Genomic DNA, 24,074 nt, shown 5'->3' with positions numbered 1-24,074 from the left:
AATGGTGTAATAAAAGAGAAACGGTCGATTTTAGGTGTACAATGCTACTAATATCTTTTGTAGTGCTTGAAAATGTCTTTAAAATGAGCTGTATTAAAGGTCCATTACATTAAAACTAAGCGTGATATGCTGCAAACAAAATTGATAAAACTAATGTATTTTAAGAAAAAATGAGAAGTAATTTTAGCCCCCATCCACCAAAATGTAAATGCATCGTTTTCCTTCTACAATACCTTTTATTATAGTGTTATTTCTATGTTCACAAAGGTGGACGGGTTTAAAATGAATGGTTAAAAAAAAAAGATCAAATTATAGAGCGCATTTTTAAATTTTCTTAAAAATCTTCCTTTTTCTCCTTGTAATTTCAAAATGATAAGAGATACAGTAATGAAAAATAAAAACGAAATTTTTATCAGAAAAAACTCTACATTTTTGTGTGGTATCTTTTTTCGTATCTCTTATCATTTTCTAGTTATATGGAGAAAAAGGAAGATTTTTAAAAAAATTTAAAAATGTGCTTTATAATTTCATCTTATTTTTTTCAAAAACCATTCATTTAAAACCAGTCCAACTTTTTGAACATGGAAATAACGCTATAATAAAAAGTATTGTAGAAGGAAAACGTATATTTAAATTCTCATGGATGAGGGGTTAAATATACTTCTCATTTCTTCTTAAAGTACATTAATCATCAATTTTTTGCAGAATATCTCGCTTAGTTTGAATGTAATCGACATTTAGTATTGCTCATTTTAAAGGCATTTTCAAGCACTACAAAAGTTATTATTGTTTGTTTTTTGTCTAATTTTGTTTATTGGTCCAACCGCAGGCAAGTTTACTCCACCGTTATTAAATTTTGACACTAATGACATTTATGAAATTTTGGCACTTCTGTCATTTTATAGGTTAATTAAGTATATCGGCGATTTTTTGTGTTTTCTGCATTATTCCTTTAATTTTTAGATTTTTAGTCTACTTTTATATAAAAACAGTTGTTTTTAGAACTCTTTAGCGATGTGTTAGTATGATATAATATGTATGGATTATCATCGAAAGCTGATATAATCAAAGAAAAAAGAAGATGAATTTGGTGACTTTTCTAGTAACTTGTGAATCTGTCTTTTTAGTTTACTCCTCTTGGTTAAAAAATCAACTATAGTATCATTATACACCTAAAATTGACCGTTTCTCTGTTATTTCAAGTTGAATGCACTGATTTGAGCATGCAGCAAAAAAAAAACTCTTCTTACTTACCATATCCCTCTTTGTATTTTAACTAGAAGATTTATGAAGCAACGAATCTTTGTTTTTTTTTTATAACTTACAGAAATATTTTATATAGTTTTTTTGTTAGATGCATAGTTTGTAAGGTATTCGCAAAAATCCGTCCGAAAATGTGTCATTTTTAAATGAAAATGGCCAATTTTCAACCACGAATAACTCAAAAAGTATTGAGTTTTCAAAAAAAAATTATGGAACAGTTTTTGCTTAAAATTAGGTTATCTAGCCTCTTCTGTAGCTATTTTAACCAAAACATTTTTCACCCCCAAAAAGGGGTGGGAACCACCCCCAAGATAAAAGCGCACATCGGCATAGGGTAGACTTTGTTTTTTGAGTTATTCCCTACTTACTGTGAACATATCAAGTAAATCGATGTAGTAGGATGGAATTCGGAGCCAAATACCCTCATTGACTGTCCTATATAGATATTGTATTTTATTTGTCTAGTGTCCGTTTCTTTTTTGGCATTGACAATTTTTTGTTGAAACTTGGTACCACAAAGTGATCTGAGTCAATAAGTCTTCGCCCATTGTCATTAGTAACATCGTGATGGCTGTGTTTACCAATAAATATAATCTTGGAACATATCTCTTTTCGTATATGAGCGTTGTCCCCAATGAATATTTATTATTTTAATATAGTTTTTGGCACAGGATGGTATAGGTAATGCATTTTGACAAAGGCTATGACCTTATAACGAGGTTCCGAACTCGTAGGTAGGAGCGGCAATGGTATTAGGTATCATGCATGTTCTTTTTTATGCTTAATACCGGTTCCTGTCCATCATATCTCTTGAATGACTGCAATGTCTACTATGTCTAAAGGGAGCGTTCAAGTATTACGTAACGCGATTTTTGACCACTCCCCCCCTGCGTAACGCACTTTAATGGGCGTTTAACTATTGCGTAACGCAATTTTTGACCCCCCCACCTGCGTTACCTAATACTTGAACGGTCCCAAAGTCCAATAGGGACGTTTGCGCGATCTGAAAGGTGTACGTGACAAATTACTAATCCCTGTCAAAAAATCCCCACAAATCATTCCTGGACAAAAAATCCCTAGAAATAATCCCCGAAAAAAAATTCCCGTCAAATAATCCCCACAAATTTTTTTGGACAAAATATCCGCACAAAAAATTCCGGTCAAAAAATGTCCAAGAAATACCTATTTGCTGCCGAATAGTTCTCAAAAGTTTTCCCGCGAACGCAATCGATGCAAATGTTTTTTAGCCTCAATGCATGAGAGTATAGCAATCGCCATGAAACCGTTTTTCGGCACGAAAATTATGTTTAGCAAATTATTACGCATGGATTGTAATTTCGATTACCAGATTTAGAATTCCAATTGCCTATTTCAACTAGTTTTCCCCAGTACGGATTCATGCCGAAAACTTCAAATTTTACATGACAAAAGAGTGAGTTTTTTCAAAAATCACGGAAAATATGGGGAATGCGCTAAGGCTGTGTAAATCATGTAATTATTTGAATAAATAATCTTTTTCTTACTCTGCTTTGAATCTATTCAAAACATTGTCTATTCGTAATGATAACTGCTGGTCCTGAACACGGTAATTTTTATTGTAATGTAAAAAACCTGTTATTCCTAAAACTTTTGAGAACTATTTGACAGAAAATATTTATTAAGGATTTTTTGTCCGGAATTTTTTGTGTGGGGATTTTTTTGTCGGGCGATTTTTTTGTCGGGTGATTTTTTGTGGGGATTTTTTGTCCAGAAATAATTTAAAGTGAATGAAACGCATAAATCAGGATAATTATTATTTTAATTTTGCAAAATTCAAATTAATACTTAATAAGGTATTTAATTTTGGGTTCTATAGCAGTTGTGGAAGGGTTCAACATTACTACACGCTTGATGATAGTGTAAGACTTATATGATGCTTTTCATCAGCTCCAGAACAAGGTTTTCTTTCCGGAACAGTCTCAGAAGGCTACGACACATCTGACCGTTTGAATTGATAAATTGATTCTATCGAAACATTAATATCACTTGCTATGGTAATTGCAGAGCCCCTTTCTCAACTAACGTTGAAGCATGAACCTTCTCTTCATTTGTGATTTTCTTTCGCCCCATAGTTTTTACTTCCAATTTTTCAAGAAGTTTCACATGGACTACTTGTATAAAGCCAATTGTATGTACAGTACAAACGCACAGAATAAACTAATGAAAATAAGCGGTCATTAGTACGTCATCACCTCTCCCCTCAAATGCTAAACTGGATCAGACAGAACGCATGCAATTTTTTTTCCGAATTTAGTTATTTATTTGGCAATGTAAAGATTTTTTTGCCGGCACTGTATTTTTGTCCTATGTTCATCTGGTAACCCCAACAATCGGCATTCGCCAGGTTACACAAACTTCACTTTTACTCAACGACACGTTTTTTTTTAGGTTTCGGATGCTTATGAAGAAATAGAAGATGACCAGGAGATGTTAAGAGTAGAAGTGGCGCTAGCTCAAAAAGAATTATTAGAATATGAACGTACCTTAAATAACAAGAGGCGGAGGACGTACATATTACAGCGCTAGGTAAACCACTATTAAGTACATCATTGGGTATTTAGAAAAACATAACCTAAATTCTCAGTGTATCTTTTTTGTAAGGGAAAAATGCGAAGCTGTGTCTGATGGTGATATATATAAAAAAAACTTTGTAAATAATTGTAATAACCTTTCTCCTGCCTATATAACTGTTTAGGAATTAGTAAGTTAAGTGTTGGTTTTAAAAATACAACAAGACTGCCAATTCTGACAATGATGTTTTAAGTAACTTTTGGTGTCGTGTATGTCTATCAACTAGTCCTGTCGCCAGGGGGGGTACAACGGCCTCCTTAATTCAGATGGACTTACCCAAGTTTTTTTTATGTATTTTGACCCGTAGAACAAGAATTTTTTGGGTAACAGTTGATCCGGATGTCGATAAGATTGTTATAAACAAAGAACTTGAGGAATTACATAGCAGCGATTTTTCGCAAAACAATACATTTTTTTGTATTTTTTGGGTGATTCTCAGCAAAAAATGGTCTTGCAAGTTTTTTCGTAGGATGCATAGTTTTCGAGATAAACGCGGTTGAACTTTCAAAAAATCGAAAAAGTGCAATTTTTGAACCGGAATAACTTTTGATTAAACAATAAAATAGCAATTCTGCTTACTGCATTTGAAAGTTCAAGTCAAATTACATCGGTTTTGATTATTTTCATTGCTAAAAGTTAAGTTTTTATTTGTCAAACAAAGCTATAAACACATACACTGTTACTAATAAACGAAGTATAAAAGTTATACTGAGAATAAATCAGGTATAGGCAAAATCACTACCAATAAACATGGAATAACTTAGGTATAGGTTATACTTGGTATAAGAATTTAGTCGCAAGTTTATTCGCGGTGTGCAAGTACTTGGAAAGGGAAACGAGAAACGACCGTGCGCGAGTCGCGGAGAAATATTGCATCTATCTTAAATAATTCATATTGTCAATTGAAATTGTCAAATTGACGTATATTTCATACCTTCTGTCAGTGACGCAGAAAAATTATATATTGCTCCACAATATTGATATGTTATGCAATTATTATATAAAGGTAAATTTAATTAATTGTATTTTGCTTGCAGTACTACATTTTAATAACTGATTTTATTTACTACATACAATTGTTTACGTTTGCTAAACATAACCTGCATCTTATTTTTTCTTCTTATTATTTTTTTGGACTATGGTCTTGACAATTATCCAGCGGACTAATATAATTGGCCAATATAATTAAAAGTGCGAATAAAAGTACAGAGCGTAGAAATAGAGGTCGCTTTGCCGAACTTGCACGGTCCCAATACCGACCCACACCCTTGTTTAAGTCTGGTATAACCTATTTTATGACTGTCAAAGTCATCAGAGACAAAAATATATTATTTTTTGATTTGTTTTGTGAGTAGATATATAATAAAAAAATGTGTTTAAGAGGTATTGCGGCTAACGAGGAAGTTGATAATTTAATTAACATGATGGAAAATACACGAAAAAGGAAAACTTTCAAAGAAAGCATAAATTCTTTTTCAAACAAAACAGAATAAAAATCCGGTTTCCTAAAGATGATGTAAGATTTTTAGAAAAATTAGTAGGTGATTCACTTATTGTGAACAAGCGAGAAGGAGGCTTATCCTCCACTCTACAAGAAAAATAAGGTCTTTATTTTCTATAATATGTAGAAAATCTCTCAGAATATTCTTCAAAATATGCTGAAATTAACATATTTACATTGCATTTATAAGTCAAATAAATAAAGTTTACTTTTTCTTCACTTTCCCATTTAATGTAACGTTCTGTTTTATTTGAAGCCATTTTATGAAATGCTCAAACTTAACATACAACATACGAAATAACGATTTATTACAATACAGCAGAAAATACAAAGTTCCTTTTATTCGAAGTCATTTTATGAAATGCTCAAACTCAACATACAATATAAGAAATAACGATTTATTAAAATATAGCAGAGAATACAACGGCCATAGTCCATCAAAAAATATGTAATCTACATATTTTTTGAGTTTATACGACTCATAAAGGGAAAAGCAACTGCGGGTAGTTCATCAAAAAATGACGGAATTTGGTATATTATTTGTAGAGAAAAGTCAAAATTGACATATTTTACCCAATATATCGTTGTTTTATGCATTTGTGTAGAAGATTGCGAAGTTGCCAAACTAATATTTCGGAATAAAGTGGGAATACTTATAACTAACTTATACGGAGTTTATTGGTAACAAATTATTTTTGTATTATATCTACCTTATACTTAGAATAACTATTCTAGATATAAATACGGAATAACCTTAGAATACGAGTGTTTTATTAGTAAGGCAGTTAGTGTTTCCCGTGCCAAATGCATGCGTTTTAATGTACTTAATATACGTAGAAATTCTGTATTCGCGCCTACTCGTTCGATTTCAAATTAGAAATGCATTGAAAACACCATTCAATCACTATGTGTTTATAGCTTTATTTAACAATAAAAAAATTATTTTTTAGCAATGAAAATAATCAAAGCCGATATAATTTGACATGAACTTTCAAATGCAGTAAGCAGAATTGCTATTTTATTTTTCAATCAAAAGTTATTCGGGTTCAAAAATTTCAATTTTTCGATTTTTTAAAAGTTCAACCTCGTTTATGTCGAAAACTATGCATCCTACGAAAAAACTTGTAAAAACATTTTTTGCTTAGAATGACTCAAAATATACAAAAAAATGTTTTGTTTGGCGAAAAATCGCTGTTACGTGATTCCTCAAGTTCTTTGTTTATAACAATCTTATCGACATCCGGATCGACTGTTACCCAAAAAATTCGTGTTCTACGGGTCAAAATACATAAAGAAAACTTGGGTAAGTCCATCTGAATTAAGGAGGCCGTTGTACCCCTACTGACGACAGGACTAAACGGACAGAAAGAGTAAATATCCTAATATTGCTTTTTAAAAGTGGACATTGGTACTATTTCCCTTTTTACTTAGAGATGTTACCAAATTCTCACCAACTAAAATGAATTTGATGATTTATTCTTTTTGTCCTCCCATTTTATTATTTTTTTAATCTACTCGAATGTATTTCACAGTTTCTGAACATTTTCCTTTATTTCTAGATATGGTTGCACACATTTAAATTTCAAATTCTAATTTTCACTCAATCGCCCGGCTCACTCAATATTGAAGAATAGTAGAGCAAGCTATCTAAGGGTTTGCATACTACGGAGAGCAATGGATTGTATCCCCGCTCCAACCCTTGTTCCCTGGTATTTATATTCGTGAATTCTCGCATTTAAAATAATGTATTTATTTTACATAGCGATCGATAATATAGTTTCGATCATAGTTCACGAATATAACGAATATAAATACCAGGGAGCAAGGGTCGGAGCGAGGATACAATCCATTGCTCTCCGTAGTGAGCACAACTTAAGAGACTAGTTAATATTCTGCTTGCGGGGTGCTATTGTTCGATGTGTGAAATTACATAAACAAGGGATCATTTTATAAAACAGGAAGATCCCTTGTTTATGGGGTTATACCATACACAGATAAATACTTCGAACAATAGCACACCACTGAGCTGAATATTAATGAGTCTTTTAGATAACTGGTACTCTTTAAATGGTTGTTGGGTTACATAACATAATATTATATATTAATAATTAAGCTGATACACAGAATGAGTGATTGAAAACGGTCCAGCCTAGCTTAACACAGGCTTTGCATTTAATTTTTGAGAGGTAATATGTATATATTGTTACAGTTCAAGTTGATTATCCAGTTGGAGTTGACTATTCCTAGTTCGAGTCAACTCAAACGGCTGGTTTTAGTAAAAGTTGATTATAAATATAAAATAAATATTTTTATTCAACATTTACTAGTAAAAGTAGACTCTAACTAGAAAAAGTATACTTCCCAAGGCAATTTAGTAAGAGTTGATTCACACAAACAACCGATTCTAGAAATTAAATGTTACTGGATATGGTCAAATCGTGATAAGTAGTTGAAACGGTCAAAACAAAGAGACGCACACTCATCAAAAAAGCACGTGAGATTATACTCATATAATCTACATTTACTGAATCGATCCAGGCATAGTCAACTCAAGCTAGTAAGAGTTGATTCTATTTTTCCCGCGATCTACTTTTACTAACAAGGGTTAGGAAGAGTCTACTTCAACTAGTAAAAGTTGAATTAAATTTTTCAAATCAACTTTTACTGCTCGTTTTAGTTGGGAGTTGACTCGAACTAGGAATGGTCAACTCCAAATGAGAATCAAGTCAAAATGAATTATTTTCTTTTGTTTGCTATTTGGTATAGTATGGTCAATATACTATAAGTTTAGTCCAATCCTTTTCATTTCTGTGGTTCATGTTACAAGTTTACTTTACTTTATTCTTACGCTTGCAAAATAAGTTTATTTTTTATACTAATATTTAAATAAATAAAATATCTTTAATTTCTTAAAAAGCTATTTTCTAGTTCTTTTAATCGGTAGTATGACTAAATCAAAAGGCATTACGAAATAAAAAAAAAAACAAGCAAAAAAATTTCCAAAGTGAACATTTTTACATACTTATTCAAAAATATTTTATTACGGACCTAAATGTAGTAAATTAAATGAATTTGTCTAACTTTTGAACTCTAATTCATGAATGTGGCGATATATTTTAGTCGATGTGTCCTACAAAAAAAATGTGGGGCCAAGTCGGCAGAACTAGGTGGTCATCTCATCGTTTTGTTTGTGTATGTATATAATTTGAAAACAAGACAGTATCCAATATATTAATGATTACCAGCTTTTTGCAACCATAACTAGAAATGATTTCTCGTGTAATCGTGTTTGAATGGAATAGAGATGGACTGTGGCAATTTCGTGATGACAGCTTTACATAATTACCGTGTAAGTAACAGTTACTATATAACTACTTATAAAAATATAAAATTTAGATGTTTAACGATCAAATTAGTTAAAAATTTAGATTTATTTATTCATTTACATTATTTAATTCTGAGTAATAGAATATTGAATCTTGTATATCAGAATTCATTATAAATCTCAACGTTGTAGTTGAGAATTTCAATAAATTTTGTAAGTGAATGAAGATACTATCGTGTAGCTTAATTAAGCATAGAGCGTGCAGTAGAAATATTTAGTTTTCTAAAAGAAATCATGGCATAAACTTAGCTAAACTTAAGGTTGTAAAAAAGTTAAAAGAAAGCATAGAATAAATGTTTGTATACGACGTTTTTCAAGAAGTAACATCACTGAATCCGTCAATCACAGACAGCTTTTTGCCGTTGTAGGCTTCTCAGGTAGATTACAATTCAGTGGATGTTCGATCAAGCTGTCATCGTAAGTTTGTAGACTTAATAGAACTGTGCCTTGGCTCCTCACTGTTCATTAACTGAAAGCATGCCTGTCTATAAAACACCTACTTCACATTCGAAAGGGACCAGTTCAATCACAAGTATTAGTTTTTACGTATATTTTCAGGTCGAGTTTCATTCAGATTATTGAGGAAATAATGTCACATTACGCCTAAAATTATTTTTATGTTAAAAATTAAATAGAGATGCACCTCTAAAAATTTATAACAAGACAACTATCTAAATTACAAATCAAAGTGACTATTAAACAATAAACATAATATTCACTTTTGTCAGTCATTCACTATTCACTTATAGTCAAACGCTAACAGAATAATTATGTTTTTTTAATGAGTTTCTTAATATAACAGATGTAATACAGTGATGGGCGCGCTAATAACCAGCAAAATAACGGAAAAGATGGAAATATAATACATTGTGAAATAAAAAGGGATGAAACTAGTAGAGGTGGAAATTATCGATATAAACGTATAAATTAACGTTACATTACATTACATGTTTCTCACCTTTAGACGTATGTGACAGGAGTATTTTATAAAATTTTCCTGTCACAGTGAAAGGTGTCATACTCCTCCGATATCAATTTATTTACATTGGGCATTGAAAAGATCTTCCACAGACAAATTTGTAATTATTCTGTTTGCCCTTTCTGAAATAATTAAAACATTTGCCTCATACTGCATAGAATATTCACTGCACTTAGTTTATTTCAGGTATTCAATTAGTTAAATTGTGTCTGTATTATTGGCGTTATTTGAAAATCATTAAATAATTAAATAATGTTAAATATAATAAATAATTAAATGAGTATAGCAGACTACCCTGCTATAATCCCAAAGCCGGGGTAGCAGTATAAAACGGGAGACTATTATTATTATTATATTGTATTAATAATCTTGAATGAAACTCTACAAAAATTACCATAACAATTACTAATTTAATGTTTTTTTTTACTTAAATCTCGCAATTGTGATATATAAACCCATGTTTTCATGGCCTGTTACAAGTGTAAGGGGATTTGCAATCATTTTTGTTCTAATTAGAATTTCAGATAATATTTAAGAGATGTTTGTATTAAAGCAGTTTCTGTAGGTTTTGATCGAGAGCAGCGAAAAGTTTTAACATTTTTTAAAAGTATTGATAGTCTATTCCTACCAAGTAAAGGAACAAAATTTTTTTCTGACTCGATGACTTCAATTCAAATTAAATTTATTCTTTGTATTACATACACTGACTCTATAGTCCCCTACCTGTATTACAGTAGACTCCCTTTATAACGAGAACTCAAATGGCGGACTGATTACCTCGTTATAAGCGGATCTCGTTATATCAGACAACAATAATATTGTGCATACCACCACCACTGAAATGTTTTGATGCCTCTTACGTAGTTTATTAGGTGTCATGGTTGACTTAACAATGAAATTTGGCCATCGTAAATTGTAAATTTCCTACAATATTCAATATCGGTCGATAGATAAACAAGAAGGAAGAAGTTTATTACCGGCGGGGGAATTTATTACAGCACTGGTCTCAATAAGCACACAGATGTTGGCATTCCTGTATACAGGCAGTTATGGTATTTATTTATGGCCATCACCACTCCAAAAACATATTCTTCGATTTCATTTTTCCTCGTTTTAACCAAAATATAAAGGTGTTATAGTTTAATAGGAATTTCATGGGACATCTAGTATACCTCGTTATAAGAGAAATCTCGTAATACCCGTGTTCGTTATAGAGAGAGTATACTAACTGTCTTTTGACCTGAAACTAAATTTAATTCTTTAATTTTTTCGCAGAATTTTTTAAAGTTAGGAGAAAATACAACGTTTCAATTCACCCCCGTATAATCCCATGCAAACAAAATTTTTTGTTACCGGAATAATAACAAACGGTATCAATACATTTATCTACAAACTGATGCAAGAATCTTGAAAATCGGAGTACAAATAATAAATTATTGTCAAACTTAATAAAAAATTTTGGGTGGCGGAATTTTGTGCCGGTGAGTGTATAATTCTTATTAATGCCACTTTATATAAACTTCCAAGACTTCGCCCCGCATAAACTACAAGAATAAAAAACCACTAAACGCCGTAAAAATAAGTGGCGCATACAATATTCCAGCTACAAAAGATCTAATATGAATATTACGTGTCGCGAAAATGTATTTTCATTTTAATGCAAAATAAAATTTTAGTTTTATTTTAAACGATTTTTCCATAATATTTGCTAAATTTTAAGTAAAACGCGCCACAAAAGAGTAACTTTGATACAGTTTGAATTTTGAAACTCTTGTGGCGCGTTTACTTCAAATTTAGCAAATATTATGGAAAAATCGTTTAAAATAAAACTAAAATTTTATTTTGCATCAAAATGAAAATACATTTTCGCGCCACGTAATATTCATATCAGATCTTTTGTAGCTGGAATATTGTATGCGCCACTCATTTTTACGGCGTTTAGCGGTTTTTTATTCTTGTATCATGAGTTTTTGAAAGTTTTTTATAAATTAAATGTATGAAGTTGAATACAATTTTTCTCGATTACACGTTAAGCTTTATAACTGGTCGCATTATCTCCAAAATGATCTAGTGTCCATCGAATGTACACTAGATTTTTTTTCTATTCGAAATACAGTAGAACCCCGCAAATCCGAACCCCGCAAATCCGAACTTTCGGCAAATCCGAACCAACGGAAAGTGAAATTTTTTTTAAAAATTCAAAATAAAAATTTAAAAACATGTTTATTATATGTACAGAGAACCAGAAAATTTAACAATGTAAAATTAATAGGAATTTGGACATGTGAAATTTATTAAAAATAAATACACCTAGTACATACTTATAAAAACTTAAACACAATCAATAAAGGAATGTGCATAATACACATTTCCCATGGTATACTATGAACGAAAACATTGAAAAAGATAAGAAACATGAGAAACATAGTGTAATCAATATCCAGATTACAAATTAAATGAATCATTTATTACATAACCGAATTCCCATGTCCCGTGACTAAACAAAACTGCTGGCGTTAGCGATTTAATATTTCAGTGATCTAAACTTTTTTTAGTGATCTAAATATTTTTCAGCTTTAGAATATTGGAGGCATAAACGTGCGGATAAAGTTTCATAAAGGGATCGGTGGCAGTTCAAATCTTTTAAAAATCATCTTCGTTAGCTTCTTAGGCTAACTTTCGGATAATCCGAACTTTTCGGAATCCGAACAGGCTGTCCCCCCAATTAGTTCGGATTTGCGGGGTTACTGTATATTGAAAAAAAATATTGGGATGGCCGGTTAATGAACTCGGATTGCCCGTTGCCAGATCAAATTTAGCGTCGTAACCACTACAACTACATAAACCATTTCGGGAATAATGTTTAATTTTATTAAGGCCGTGTCCCACCATCAAATAATTTGATCAAACTTGACAGTTAGTGACACAAAGTGACAGTTAGTGACGTCATATCCTGAGTGTTCATTGTGGATAATAATGAAAAATTTTAATTTTAAGTAAAGTATAAACAAGTTAGACAACACAATACAAAAAATTTGATCAAACTAGACTGATAGTGAGAGCACAGATTTTTAGAATTTCAAAAAACTGCAATTGTGACGTCACTTTGACGTACTTCCGCAGTTTGCTCAAACTGTTTGATCAAATTATTTGATGGTGAGACGCGGCCTTTATACTTTTGTAGCTTAATAACTTGTAAACGGCTTAACCGATTTTGATCACTAAACATGAGTTTGAAACGTCACAAGTCACAAACTATACCGGTTCTGAATCGGCCCTGACCCCCTCTTCAAACACAGAAAAAAATTCAGATCGGTTTAACTTTTCCAGTCACATACATACATATCCACAAACATTTTTCCTTTTTTAAATAGAAATTGAGTCATATTTCTGAGCTCGGTATCTTTTGAATGGTATAACCGATTTTCAAAATTAGACATGCGTTGGAAAGGTAATGATCAGTACTATTAGAAGCCTCAGAGGTGGGACTTAAATTTTCGAAGTTTTTGGGAGTTTTGGGGACGAGAACGAAAAGCAGGCCCTAAATAGGAAGAGCCGTAAAATCTACACCCTTAGACCAAAATGGATTGTTGACATATGAATGGATAAGTCTTTTCCTGAACTTTAAGATGGGAGTTGGCACAATTTTCAATTCCGTCAGATTTAGAAAATCGAAAATTTCGTGTATATATAGTGTCGCGTGTAGGGGGGTGTGGGTGTGCGCCACTGGCGAGAACTGCCGTTCTCTGGTAATATTAATTCAATTTAGGCTTCGTCGCCAGAATATTTTGTATTAATAAAACGAATAGTTGAACGAGAACACTCTTTAATAATTGTTAAAAACATGCTTTAGGGTTGATTTATGTTCGGATAAGGCGTGCACGATACATGCCGTAGATCAATAGAAAATGCACGTCGCGGGCACTCCCCGGTGTCGCCCCGTTCTGTTGTATGATAAACTAGCCAATGCTTTTCATATCAGACGATTCTTCAACAGTTCCCTTAAGACAGCCGTGTCGTTAATGTCCTCGTCCTAACAAATTTAGCTTAATCGATCAAAAGCTGTAGAAAATGCTTTAGATGTTTTTATATGTCTGTGTGAGGTGTAGGTAGAAGTGATGTGTTAAATTAGATACGTTTAATTAAACAAATGACGAGTCTTGTTTGCTTAATTCAACATGGTTTGGAAAATTTTTAGGACAATCAAATAAATTCTATAGAAGAGATAAACCTTTTATAGTAAAGAAACGATATATTTTAGGCATATTTAGAGATACCTTTACTAATAGTATACATATATGTCTTAATACTTGTCTCTTAGAGATGTTATAGATTTGAAACTTTTGAGTTATGCAACGTTATTAAATAGTAATTCTGCTAGGCGTTATGAATTTTGTATTCAAGTTATTATTTTTTTTATAGTTTTTTATTTTTTAATTTTTTTTTCTTTTTAAAATGATAATTATTATTCTTACAGTAATAATCAGTTTAATTTCTTTCATTTTACTAAAAATTTTTTCTATATATGGACGGGATTCTGCAGAAAGGATCCAAACCACGCTTTGTTAAAACTGATATATTAGCCAAAAACTTTAAGATAAAATTTAAAATTCTCTATTAACAATAATTATGATTTAACATTACAATCGTTAATATTGTACCGATTCTAATGTTAAACCATAATTATTGTTAACCTTTCGGAACTAACATAAGTTTTCTGAACTTTAAAGCTAACATCAGTCTCAGAGACGGACATAAAAATGTTTCCATTGACACACTTTCAAGCGTAGGATTGTGTTTACTCTTTAAAGAAGTGAAAATAAACATGAATGATACATATTTTTAATTTATTAAGCCTCTTAAACATTAGCAAAATACCAAAGAAAATAAAAACAATTATATAACATTTCATTTGTGAAAAACAAGCTAAATTTTTCCACTGCTGTTTTCTTGTACCTAGCTTCACCTTATACTCCTGGCAATTGAGATACTAAATTGTCAGCACGTTTTTCGTTAATATAAATATTTTTTCATCGAGTATGTCACGCCCAACATCGGTCTCAGACAAAATTTGCCGATAATTGCATAATCACTTGACACCGAAGATTCAAACTTCAACACTAAAAACAGGCACCTGAATCAGGCAGCTACTGATGGCGGCGAAGATACATAACGAACAATTTGGATATAATCGTAAAAACTCTTAGTGGTCCGTCTCACACACCGAATGTTAGTCACGGAAGGTTAATAGAGTATGTATTTTAAATTTTATCCTAAAGTTTTTGGCTAATATCTCAGTTTAAACAAAGTGTGGGTTGGATCCTTTCTGCAGAATTCCGTCCATATAGTGTTCCACATTAAATCAATAACATTCATCCTGCTTGACATGTATTAATTATTTCACTTCCAAAATCTGAGAATATATAGGTACCTAATATGGATTATATATACTAGGCTTGTTCATTTGAAACGCATCTTTGACCCAGAAAAAAATTACCGGTAAACATTTCTACAAATAATTACCACTATATTTAAGGCACATATTATGTCATCGTTTCACCAACCGATACATACTCTGTTTAAAGAGTTCTTGTGGATGTAGGTTGAAGATTTCTTTTACGACATTTTGTATTTTTTGTCCCTCTAAAAACAATTACCTTTTAACGCTATTTTTAGTAGCCTTAAGATGTGATAATACTAGAGAAATAAATCGGAACTATTCGGTGGATGCTCTAATAACCTCTATCTGTTGTAGATTTAACAAGCGACATAAGACCAAGCATTGTCGTGCAGAAGAATGACCACGTAAGAGCTTTTCTTGATGGTTTCGTCCTATTGCTTGATGAACCTTATTTAAAGTTTCATTATACAGGTTATTGTTGAAAAAAATTTTAACATGACCTTGCCCATAGAATGTTGAAATTTTTATGTCCGCACACTGATTATATTATATTATTTGGACGGATTTTTAAGAACAAACGCGATTTTGTCGCAATACTCAAAATCAAATACAAATGATAGGAAGTGATCAGAGTGACGTTTACAAACGTAACTAACATTTCAGAGCATCAGTTAAGTGTCAAAATTGTTTCCAAGGCTAACCTGACCAAAGATACGTTTCAATTGAACAAGCTTATAATACGTAAAAAAATAATTGTAAACCCTACATACTATAATGATGAAAGTAACAGCTATTGAACAGTAGATGGCACTGTTTTCAATATATGGGGCGTATCATACTTATCAGGGTTAAACATACTTCTTTCACCTCTTTTTATCTCTTTTGTGGATAGGCCCAAGGAATATTTAGACAATTATTATAACAGGAGAGAAAGATTAAAATACAACAAAAAATTGAGTAACGGACTGTTTCCCTAAAGACAATGGGGTTGTCTGCTGTATTATGTCAAGTTATACAGGGTGTAACAAAAGGGCAGGTCATAAATTAACAACACATATTTTGGGACCAAGAATAGTTCGATAGGTTGATTGAAAATGGACACTTATCATTCTTATGATAGAAACATCTTTAAAAAAAATCAAACACTTATTTGTAAATGGTAATTATAGAGACCTGGTAGTAAGATGAAAATTTTTTTTTGGTATACATATTTACGTTTTTTTTTTTGGTATACATATTTGAAATATATGTATTAAAAAGAAGCCACATCTCGATAAAAACTGGATTATCGAAAATTTACTAAGAGGCAAAAAAGTTTTAAAACAGTGTGTGTAACTAATGGTACCACAATAATAATTTAATTGTAACGTACACAAAAGTTCGGTGTGGTTTAAGGGAACAAAACCCCATAAAATTATTATGGGGTGGACAAATCTCACTGTTATTTTTTTAAAGATGGTCCTGCCATAAGAATGCCATATGTCCATTTTCAATAAAAAATCTCAATAGTTTTCGATATATTAAAAAAAAATCGATTTTTAATAACTTCAAAGGGCTGTAACTTCTTTATGTGCACATTTGTACTAAGGTAAGTTAGGGTCAATCGAACTATTTTTGGTCCCAGAATATGTGATTTAATTTATGACTTGCCTTTTTGTTACTGACGGTATTTTGAACCTAAAATATCTCATTTCTGTTAGTATTTTTCAACTTTATAAATGTAATGAAATTTATGATGTAAATTTTGCGCAGGATTTGCGAAGAAAAATGTTTTTATATGAAAAGTAGTAAAAATAAAATTACCCATGGCAGAATCATGTTGATATTACCAGGTCGGTAATACTTACAAAAAAAAAAAACATCATTGGCTTCATATACTTACATGACGTTAAATTAATGTCAAATACATATTTTGTGTATTCTTCTAATAGTTTTTGTTATATATGAGCTGATGTAGCTATTTATTCCTCGGGCTATATAAATAAAACTTTAAATTTCTGATAGAAATACAATTACCATATTCTTTTGTATACACTTCTCCAAGAAATTAGCGCACCATCTTAAAATTGGAACATTTTTGATTTCTCGAATTTCATAAACCTGTTGTCCGATTTGAGTGATTTTTTTAATATGTTATATTATTCTTTAAAAATATTACTGTAATAATGTTGTTGCTATACAGGTAAATGTCATTGCATACTGGGTCTAACAATCATACTGTGCTTTTTTTCTCAAAGTTAGGATCACCCTGTGGAATATTCTAGCATTTATAAAATATTTAAATTAAAACTCAATTGTAGCCTTAGGCTTTCTTAACATTTTGTTTTTTGATTCATTCGCTTATGTTCGATAATAAAATAGATACATTTATGTAGTTTTATATTACAAATGAGGTTTGCTATTTGGTCTTGATCAATATCATTCCAAATCACGAGAACTACTGTTTCTACCTCTTGTAAGATTCTAGGAGATGGCAAATGATGTCGTAGTCTTCTGCCAATTATGTCTCACAAATGTTCGATCGAGTTAAAATCTGGCCTATGCGGTGGCCAATTCAAAGTCCGAAAATTTATGTGTTGTAAATATTCGGTTAGTTTGTGCAACGTGAGGTCCTGTATTACCGTGCATTAGCAAAAAATTGTTACTAATATAAGTAGCCAATATCATGGTAGTTAAGTACTTCGCTATGTAAGGTCACGACTTTAACACACTTTAACGCACTTACACAAAAAAAAACAACAAATACACTTAAGGACTTAATTGAAACTGTTAATATACCCTATTCCATGAACATACGTCTGTTGTGGATTATCTCGACAACGAATATTTTACTGTGCAAATTATGAAGAACGAAAGTAAAGTGCAAAATACATTGTTGTTTATTGAAACAATTATTAGAGCCATTTACTTTCGCACTTCTTATGTTGCACACTAAAATATGCGTTCTCGCGATAATCCAACACAGCCGTATATTCGTGGAATAGCCCATAATAAATCTACTAATATTCACAACTAACCAGGCACTTTTTGACGGTTAACAATTTAACATTTATCAAATTGTTAATTTCTCACAGCCTACTTTAGGCTAGTTTATTAAACTAAGCAGGTAATGAGGATATATTGATGAAAAACAATGCTATTTGTTAAATTACCTACCTAACTTTTTTATTGTCCAACATAAGCGAACGAATAAAAAAAAAACGAAAGAAAACACAGTATGATTGTTACACCCGGTATACAATGACAATTTACCTGTCTAGCAACAATATTGTTACAGCGATATTGTTAAATAAGGCTATAACATACTAAAAAATCACTTAAATCGGACAATGGGTTTAGGAAATTCGAGACATCAAAAATGATCCATTTTTAGGATGGCGCGTTAATTTATCGGAGAAGTGTATATTTTTTTTCTATCCCCATTTTTGTGGCCTGAATTGATAATATTTCAAAATTGACAATTTCATTTAAGTAAATCAGTCAGGCCATTTTTCATCACAACTTCCGGTTTTCAGATGTTCAATTTCCAATCCTAATACATACTATTAATTATTACCTGTTTTCTTAAACACGTAAAATGTCAGTACTGCGTTAACTTGTTTAAGAAGGAATTATTATGTAGCCTTCTTGTAGTTTTACATTATAGCCCAAGAATACAACCATATTTTTAGTATTTTAAAAACATTTTTGCACATTACCTAATTTGTTTGTTATATTTAATTCAAATATGCATATTCATTTGTTTAATAAAAAAGTATTTTTTTAAAACTGTCGACTGGGTTAATTAAATTCTGAATGGGATTCGTATTTTCTTATTGGACATATTTATTCCTAGAGCAATTTAGAGTGAATTTTAATTTGTGATACATATTAATCAGAAGTACATAAATAGATTTGCGTGTTTTTATAAATTTTGGGGTCGAGTATCCCGAAAGTAACAGTTCATTAAAATATAATGTAGAAAATAGTATCGTTACTTTGTAGAGAATTGACTGACTATGTGATTTTTTAGAAACTTTATTATTGGTTTCTCGAAAGTCACCAATTAGGATTATATTCAATTGTGTATATTTTTTCTTTTAATATATAGTGTAACAGTATTTGTAATAAGTCCATGTACAAATTTTGTTAGTATTAAGGTTATATTTGGTAAATAAAATGTGATTTTTCATACTTAAAGTGCTTGTTTTATGTCAAACCTGTTCGAACTACATTTTTCCATCCTTGGATTTTTCTCCTTAATATAGAACTTAAAATAATTGAGACCCTCAGAGCAACAGTGGCCTAACCACAAATTGGGTGTTTTTAGATTACTATATCAATAAAAGTAGCAGCATTAAATTTTCGGATTAACAGAGGCCAACACAACCTACCTCTATATTTGGCTAGATGGCGCTACATGATTTGTAGCGCTATCCCATAAACATAATGGAAATACGAATGCAAAGATTTTGCATTTATCTCAAAACTTCGTTTTTGGGCTTAGGCCACTGTTGCACTGATAGCCTCAATTAAAGAGATGGAAGATGATATAACAAATACGAGCCCCTTCCCATTTCAGTTGGCCCACCTTTGGAATTTGCAATTTATGACGATTACCATAAACAAGTAATAATCAACATATTTTTTTAAGTTCCCATATTAATTATTACTGCATTTTTTACTAATATTTATTGAAAACATTACCCTTATGTTTTTTATTTATTTCAAACAATAATAAAAAAATCGCTAAATAGTGGCTTTTGATTCAATTACATCAACATACATTGATTTTTTCATAATTATCTTAAAATCAGAGTTAGGCTATGGAAAATGATATCAAAACAATTGACAATTAATGTCAAATAGATTTTGTGATAATAGGTTTGTTCTAGCAAACAGTCAAACTAGTCAGAAACCGTCAGCAAACAGTTGGTCAGTGAGAGAACATAATAGGTCTTGGGCCCACATATAAAATTATTATTTATGGCCACACCGTTGAAACTTTTTGTACTTGTTATTTGGGTGGAGTCGGACAAATTTGGAGCTTGGCGCATTATGGTAGTGGGGCGTTAGTCTGTCAAGCGGTGACGAAATTGTCAATTTTATGCAAGAAAAAAATTTATAACCACACTGGTCATTTTATTTTAATCAATGGTTTTTATCATATAAACAGCGAAAACAATTTTGTCGGACAAAAATATTGGGCTATATGACGCGTCGGACACGCTAAATATGTCAAATTTATGAAAAAAATAAATTTATTACCACATGGATAATTTTAACTGAATCTACCATAAAACCTTTTTACAATATTTTGGTAACCTTGTCGGACAATTTTCACGGGGCATATGCGCAGTCGGATGCGCCGAAGATGTCACATTTCCTGAAATTTTTGTATTTACAACCATTTTTCCGACAAAAATAGGTTATAAGTAATTATATTCTAAATCAAAAAATCTAAGTGTCGGACCAAAATGTTGGGGCAAACGAACAGAAAACTTAATTCTTTTAGGCTATCGACGAAGAGGTATTGTCAAAAAAATTTTAACACAGTTTTTCTCGGTTATTTTTGAATCGAATTAGCTGAAAATTGGTACACACACGAAGTACAACATTTAAAAGGGCACGACGTAGAGCTGTACCCAAAATTTTCCGACGAGGGAAAATTTAGGAAAAATTGTGATATGAAAATTTGTGCACATACTCCTCGAACAATGACAAACATCGTTCTGTAGTTTTTCTTCGAATTTAAAAAAAAATTCCGACAAGAGGGAAAATTTTGGAAAGTTCTCTACGTTACGCCCTTATAAATATTATAAGGAGTATTTCTACAAATTTTCAATTTGATCTATGTAGAGCTAACAGAGAAAAATTGTTTACAGTTCGCTTTGGCCTCCTTGATGCTTATTATTTTTTTATATCCCAGAGAACGGCTGTTCATAGGCCTTATTCTTTAGCAATATCCCTGCAATAATATTGTTGGTACACACATAATTTTTCATTGCAAACCTAGTGTATGAATCAAACTGTGTTTTTTTCTCAAAGTTCGCATCACCCTGTGGAATATTCTGGCATTTATAAAATACTGAAATAAAAACCCAACTATAGTCTGAGGTTTTCTTAACATTCTGTTTATTGGTTCATTCGTTTATGTTGGATAATAAAAAAGTTTGGTACTTTAACAACTAGCCATGTTCTTCATCAATACACGGTATGTCTAAATAAGTATGACAAACTTTAAGGAGTAATTCTGCATAACAAAATAAAGTCAGTTTGCTTTACGAGAAAAACGTATGTCCACAAATGCTTCTTTTCCGAGATAGGGGGTGTTGAAGTTTTTCTGACAAACTGACTATTTATTGATTTAAAACCGGTTGAGATATGCAAATGAAATTTGGTGAGTTTTAAGAGGTAGATATTGCACATTTTTTAACTACAGTTAAGAATTTAATATTCACCATTGGCGCGCATACGGGTAATATGAGCCGAAAAATACGTAATATAATATGAAGTCAAGAATGTATAAAAATTACTTTTTTTTTAAATTGTACCAAAACGCCCCATTATTTTTGTCCGACAAGTAATCCAATATGCATTACACATGTAAAAAAACAGTACAAAATAAAAATAACATCTGTGGTAATAAATAAAAAATTCCAGGAAATTGACATCTTCGGCGCATCCGACTGCGCATATGCCCCGTGAAAATTGTCCGACAAGGTTACCACATTATTGTAAAAAGGTTTTATGGTAGATACCGTTAAAATTATCCATGTGGTAATAAATTTATTATTTTCATAAATTTGACATATTTAGAGTGTCCGACGCGTCATATGCCCCGATATTTTTGTCCGACAAAATTGTTTTCGCTGTTTATATGATAAAAACCATTGATTAAAATAAAATGACCAATGTGGTTATAAATTTTTTTCTTGCATAAAATTGACAACTTCGTGACCGCTTGACAGACAAACGCCCCACTGCCATAATGCGCTAAGCTCCAAATTTGTCCGACTCCACCCAAATAACACGTACAAAAAGTTTCAACGGTGTGGTTATAAATAATAATTTTATATGTGGGCCTAAGACCTATAATACAGTCACCAGTGCTATCCCCTCCATTCGCTGATGGTTTCAAACCGTTTGAAACTGATGCTAGAACAAACCTAATGGTAGGGGAGCCCAAGCGGGGATTTTTGCAGTTACTCGAGCGCGTCAGATTAGCATATAGGGAGAAACCTGGTACCATGCAGATGTACCTCTACCATATATTGGCTCTTAGCACAGGGGAGTTCGTTAAGGGGGGACCGAAAAAAAAATCTATACTTAAAAAAACTCGAAATTGTCAGATTAAGATAAGGTAAGTTAAGTACATGCAAAAGAGTGTATATTTCAAAAATCTGACGATTTGAGCCGGGCGTAAGGAAATGAGTGAGTCCCAAAATTTCACAAGAAAAAAGCGAATATTTCGCGAAACGAATGACAGATCGAAAAACTAAAAAATACCTGACCAATATTTTTTTTAAATCTATCAAATGATACCAAACACGACTTGCCACGGAGAGGGGTGGGGGGTAAATTTAATATTTTAAATACGAATCCCGCGATATTTCGCGAAATGAAAATCAGATCGAGACTTATTCAATATTTTTGAAAAATCTATCGAATGGCACCAAACACGACCCCCCATGGATGTGGGGTGGGGGGTTACTTTAAAATCTTAAATAGGAGCCCTCAATTTTTATTGCCGATTTGGATTCCTTACGTAAAAATAAGTAACTTTTATTCGAAACATTTTTTCAAATTATGGATAGATGGCGTTATAATAGGAAAAAACGATTGTTGGAAATGGAAAATTAAATTAAAAAAATGGCAAGCGCCCACTAAAATGGAAAACTTTACTTAACTTATTTTGGTTTTAGGACCTACTCTTCACAACCCAATAGGTCCCCAAAGCGCTCGAGTGACTGCACATTTAGCATACTTTGCTCCCCTACCATAATATAAAGCCTATTGCCGTTTGTCGGGATAAAGTCATCGATGGGAATGAGTGAAGGTAAAGTTATGGATGAGAACATTTGTTCAATCATCAATAGATTTTTTAATTCTCGAAAATCGCGAATATGTTTCAATTGTCACAGTAGAATGTAAGAAATATATAGTTGTTAGGAAATAGGTACAAAACCTCAGGTTTTGTCATAACAAAACCTATAAATGTAGGAAAAAGTAAAATAAGCGAAGCAGATAGAAGGGGATTAAGACGCATTATAGTGAAAAACGGACGCGACGTGTAACGTATCTAGATTTAAGTAGTTTTGGAGTAAACATGTAGATCGACATGTCAATGAGAGATCCACAAATTAAGATTTTCTACTTACAAAGTGATTGATAAAGTTAAAAAAATCAATACGAATTCTTTGTGAAAATTTTAATTTTATCTCAGACTAACGAAAATTCAGTCTTAACATTACAACACAAGAAAAATAAGTTAAAACGGTCAAAAGAGCATTGAGGTTGGACAAATTCACTAAGCACAATGCAATGGATTGATGAATCCAGATTTGAAGTTTGTGTTGGAGTCGAGTTATACGCAGGAAAAGTAAATCTTTTCAGCTTAATGTTTTAACAGAAAAGTCAAATTTCCTACGTTTATCATGGTCTGGGGCAGCATGTCATCGAATAGTTTGGAAAAATTGCATTTTATCGATGGAATTTTAAATACTGGCAAATATTATTTGAAGGTTTTTAAAATATTTCTTAGCGATTGTGGAACAAAGTCGTTTCAATAAGTTTAAATTAGTGAAATATTTTGTCTTCCAACGAGATAGCGCAGGTTGCCACACCTCAAAAAGAGTTTAAACTGGATTGGTGACCACGGTATACTACTTCTGGAATACGTTTCTAAGAGTCCCGAGTTGTCCCCAAGAAAAACATTTGCGCCTCTTTTTTACGC

The 24,074-nt window shown here is 31.8% G+C and overlaps 1 protein-coding gene across 1 annotated transcript in view; it reads left to right on the top strand.

Moving 5' to 3' along the window:
• LOC114336235 (mothers against decapentaplegic homolog 4-like) overlaps positions 1-11,353 on the top strand; it is a 52,037-nt gene extending 40,684 nt beyond the window's left edge. The window contains exon 6 of the mRNA XM_028286561.2: positions 3,691-11,353. Coding sequence (XP_028142362.1) covers positions 3,691-3,828 — 138 coding nt within the window. The 3' untranslated portion in view covers positions 3,829-11,353. The remainder of the gene's footprint in view (positions 1-3,690) is intronic.
• The last annotated feature ends 12,721 nt before the right edge of the window (positions 11,354-24,074 follow it).

Source organism: Diabrotica virgifera, chromosome 2, assembly GCF_917563875.1.
Source record: "Diabrotica virgifera virgifera chromosome 2, PGI_DIABVI_V3a".
NCBI lineage: Eukaryota > Metazoa > Arthropoda > Insecta > Coleoptera > Chrysomelidae > Diabrotica > Diabrotica virgifera.
Note: the sequence above shows the minus strand (reverse complement) of the source record. Positions and strands in the feature narration are given on the sequence as shown.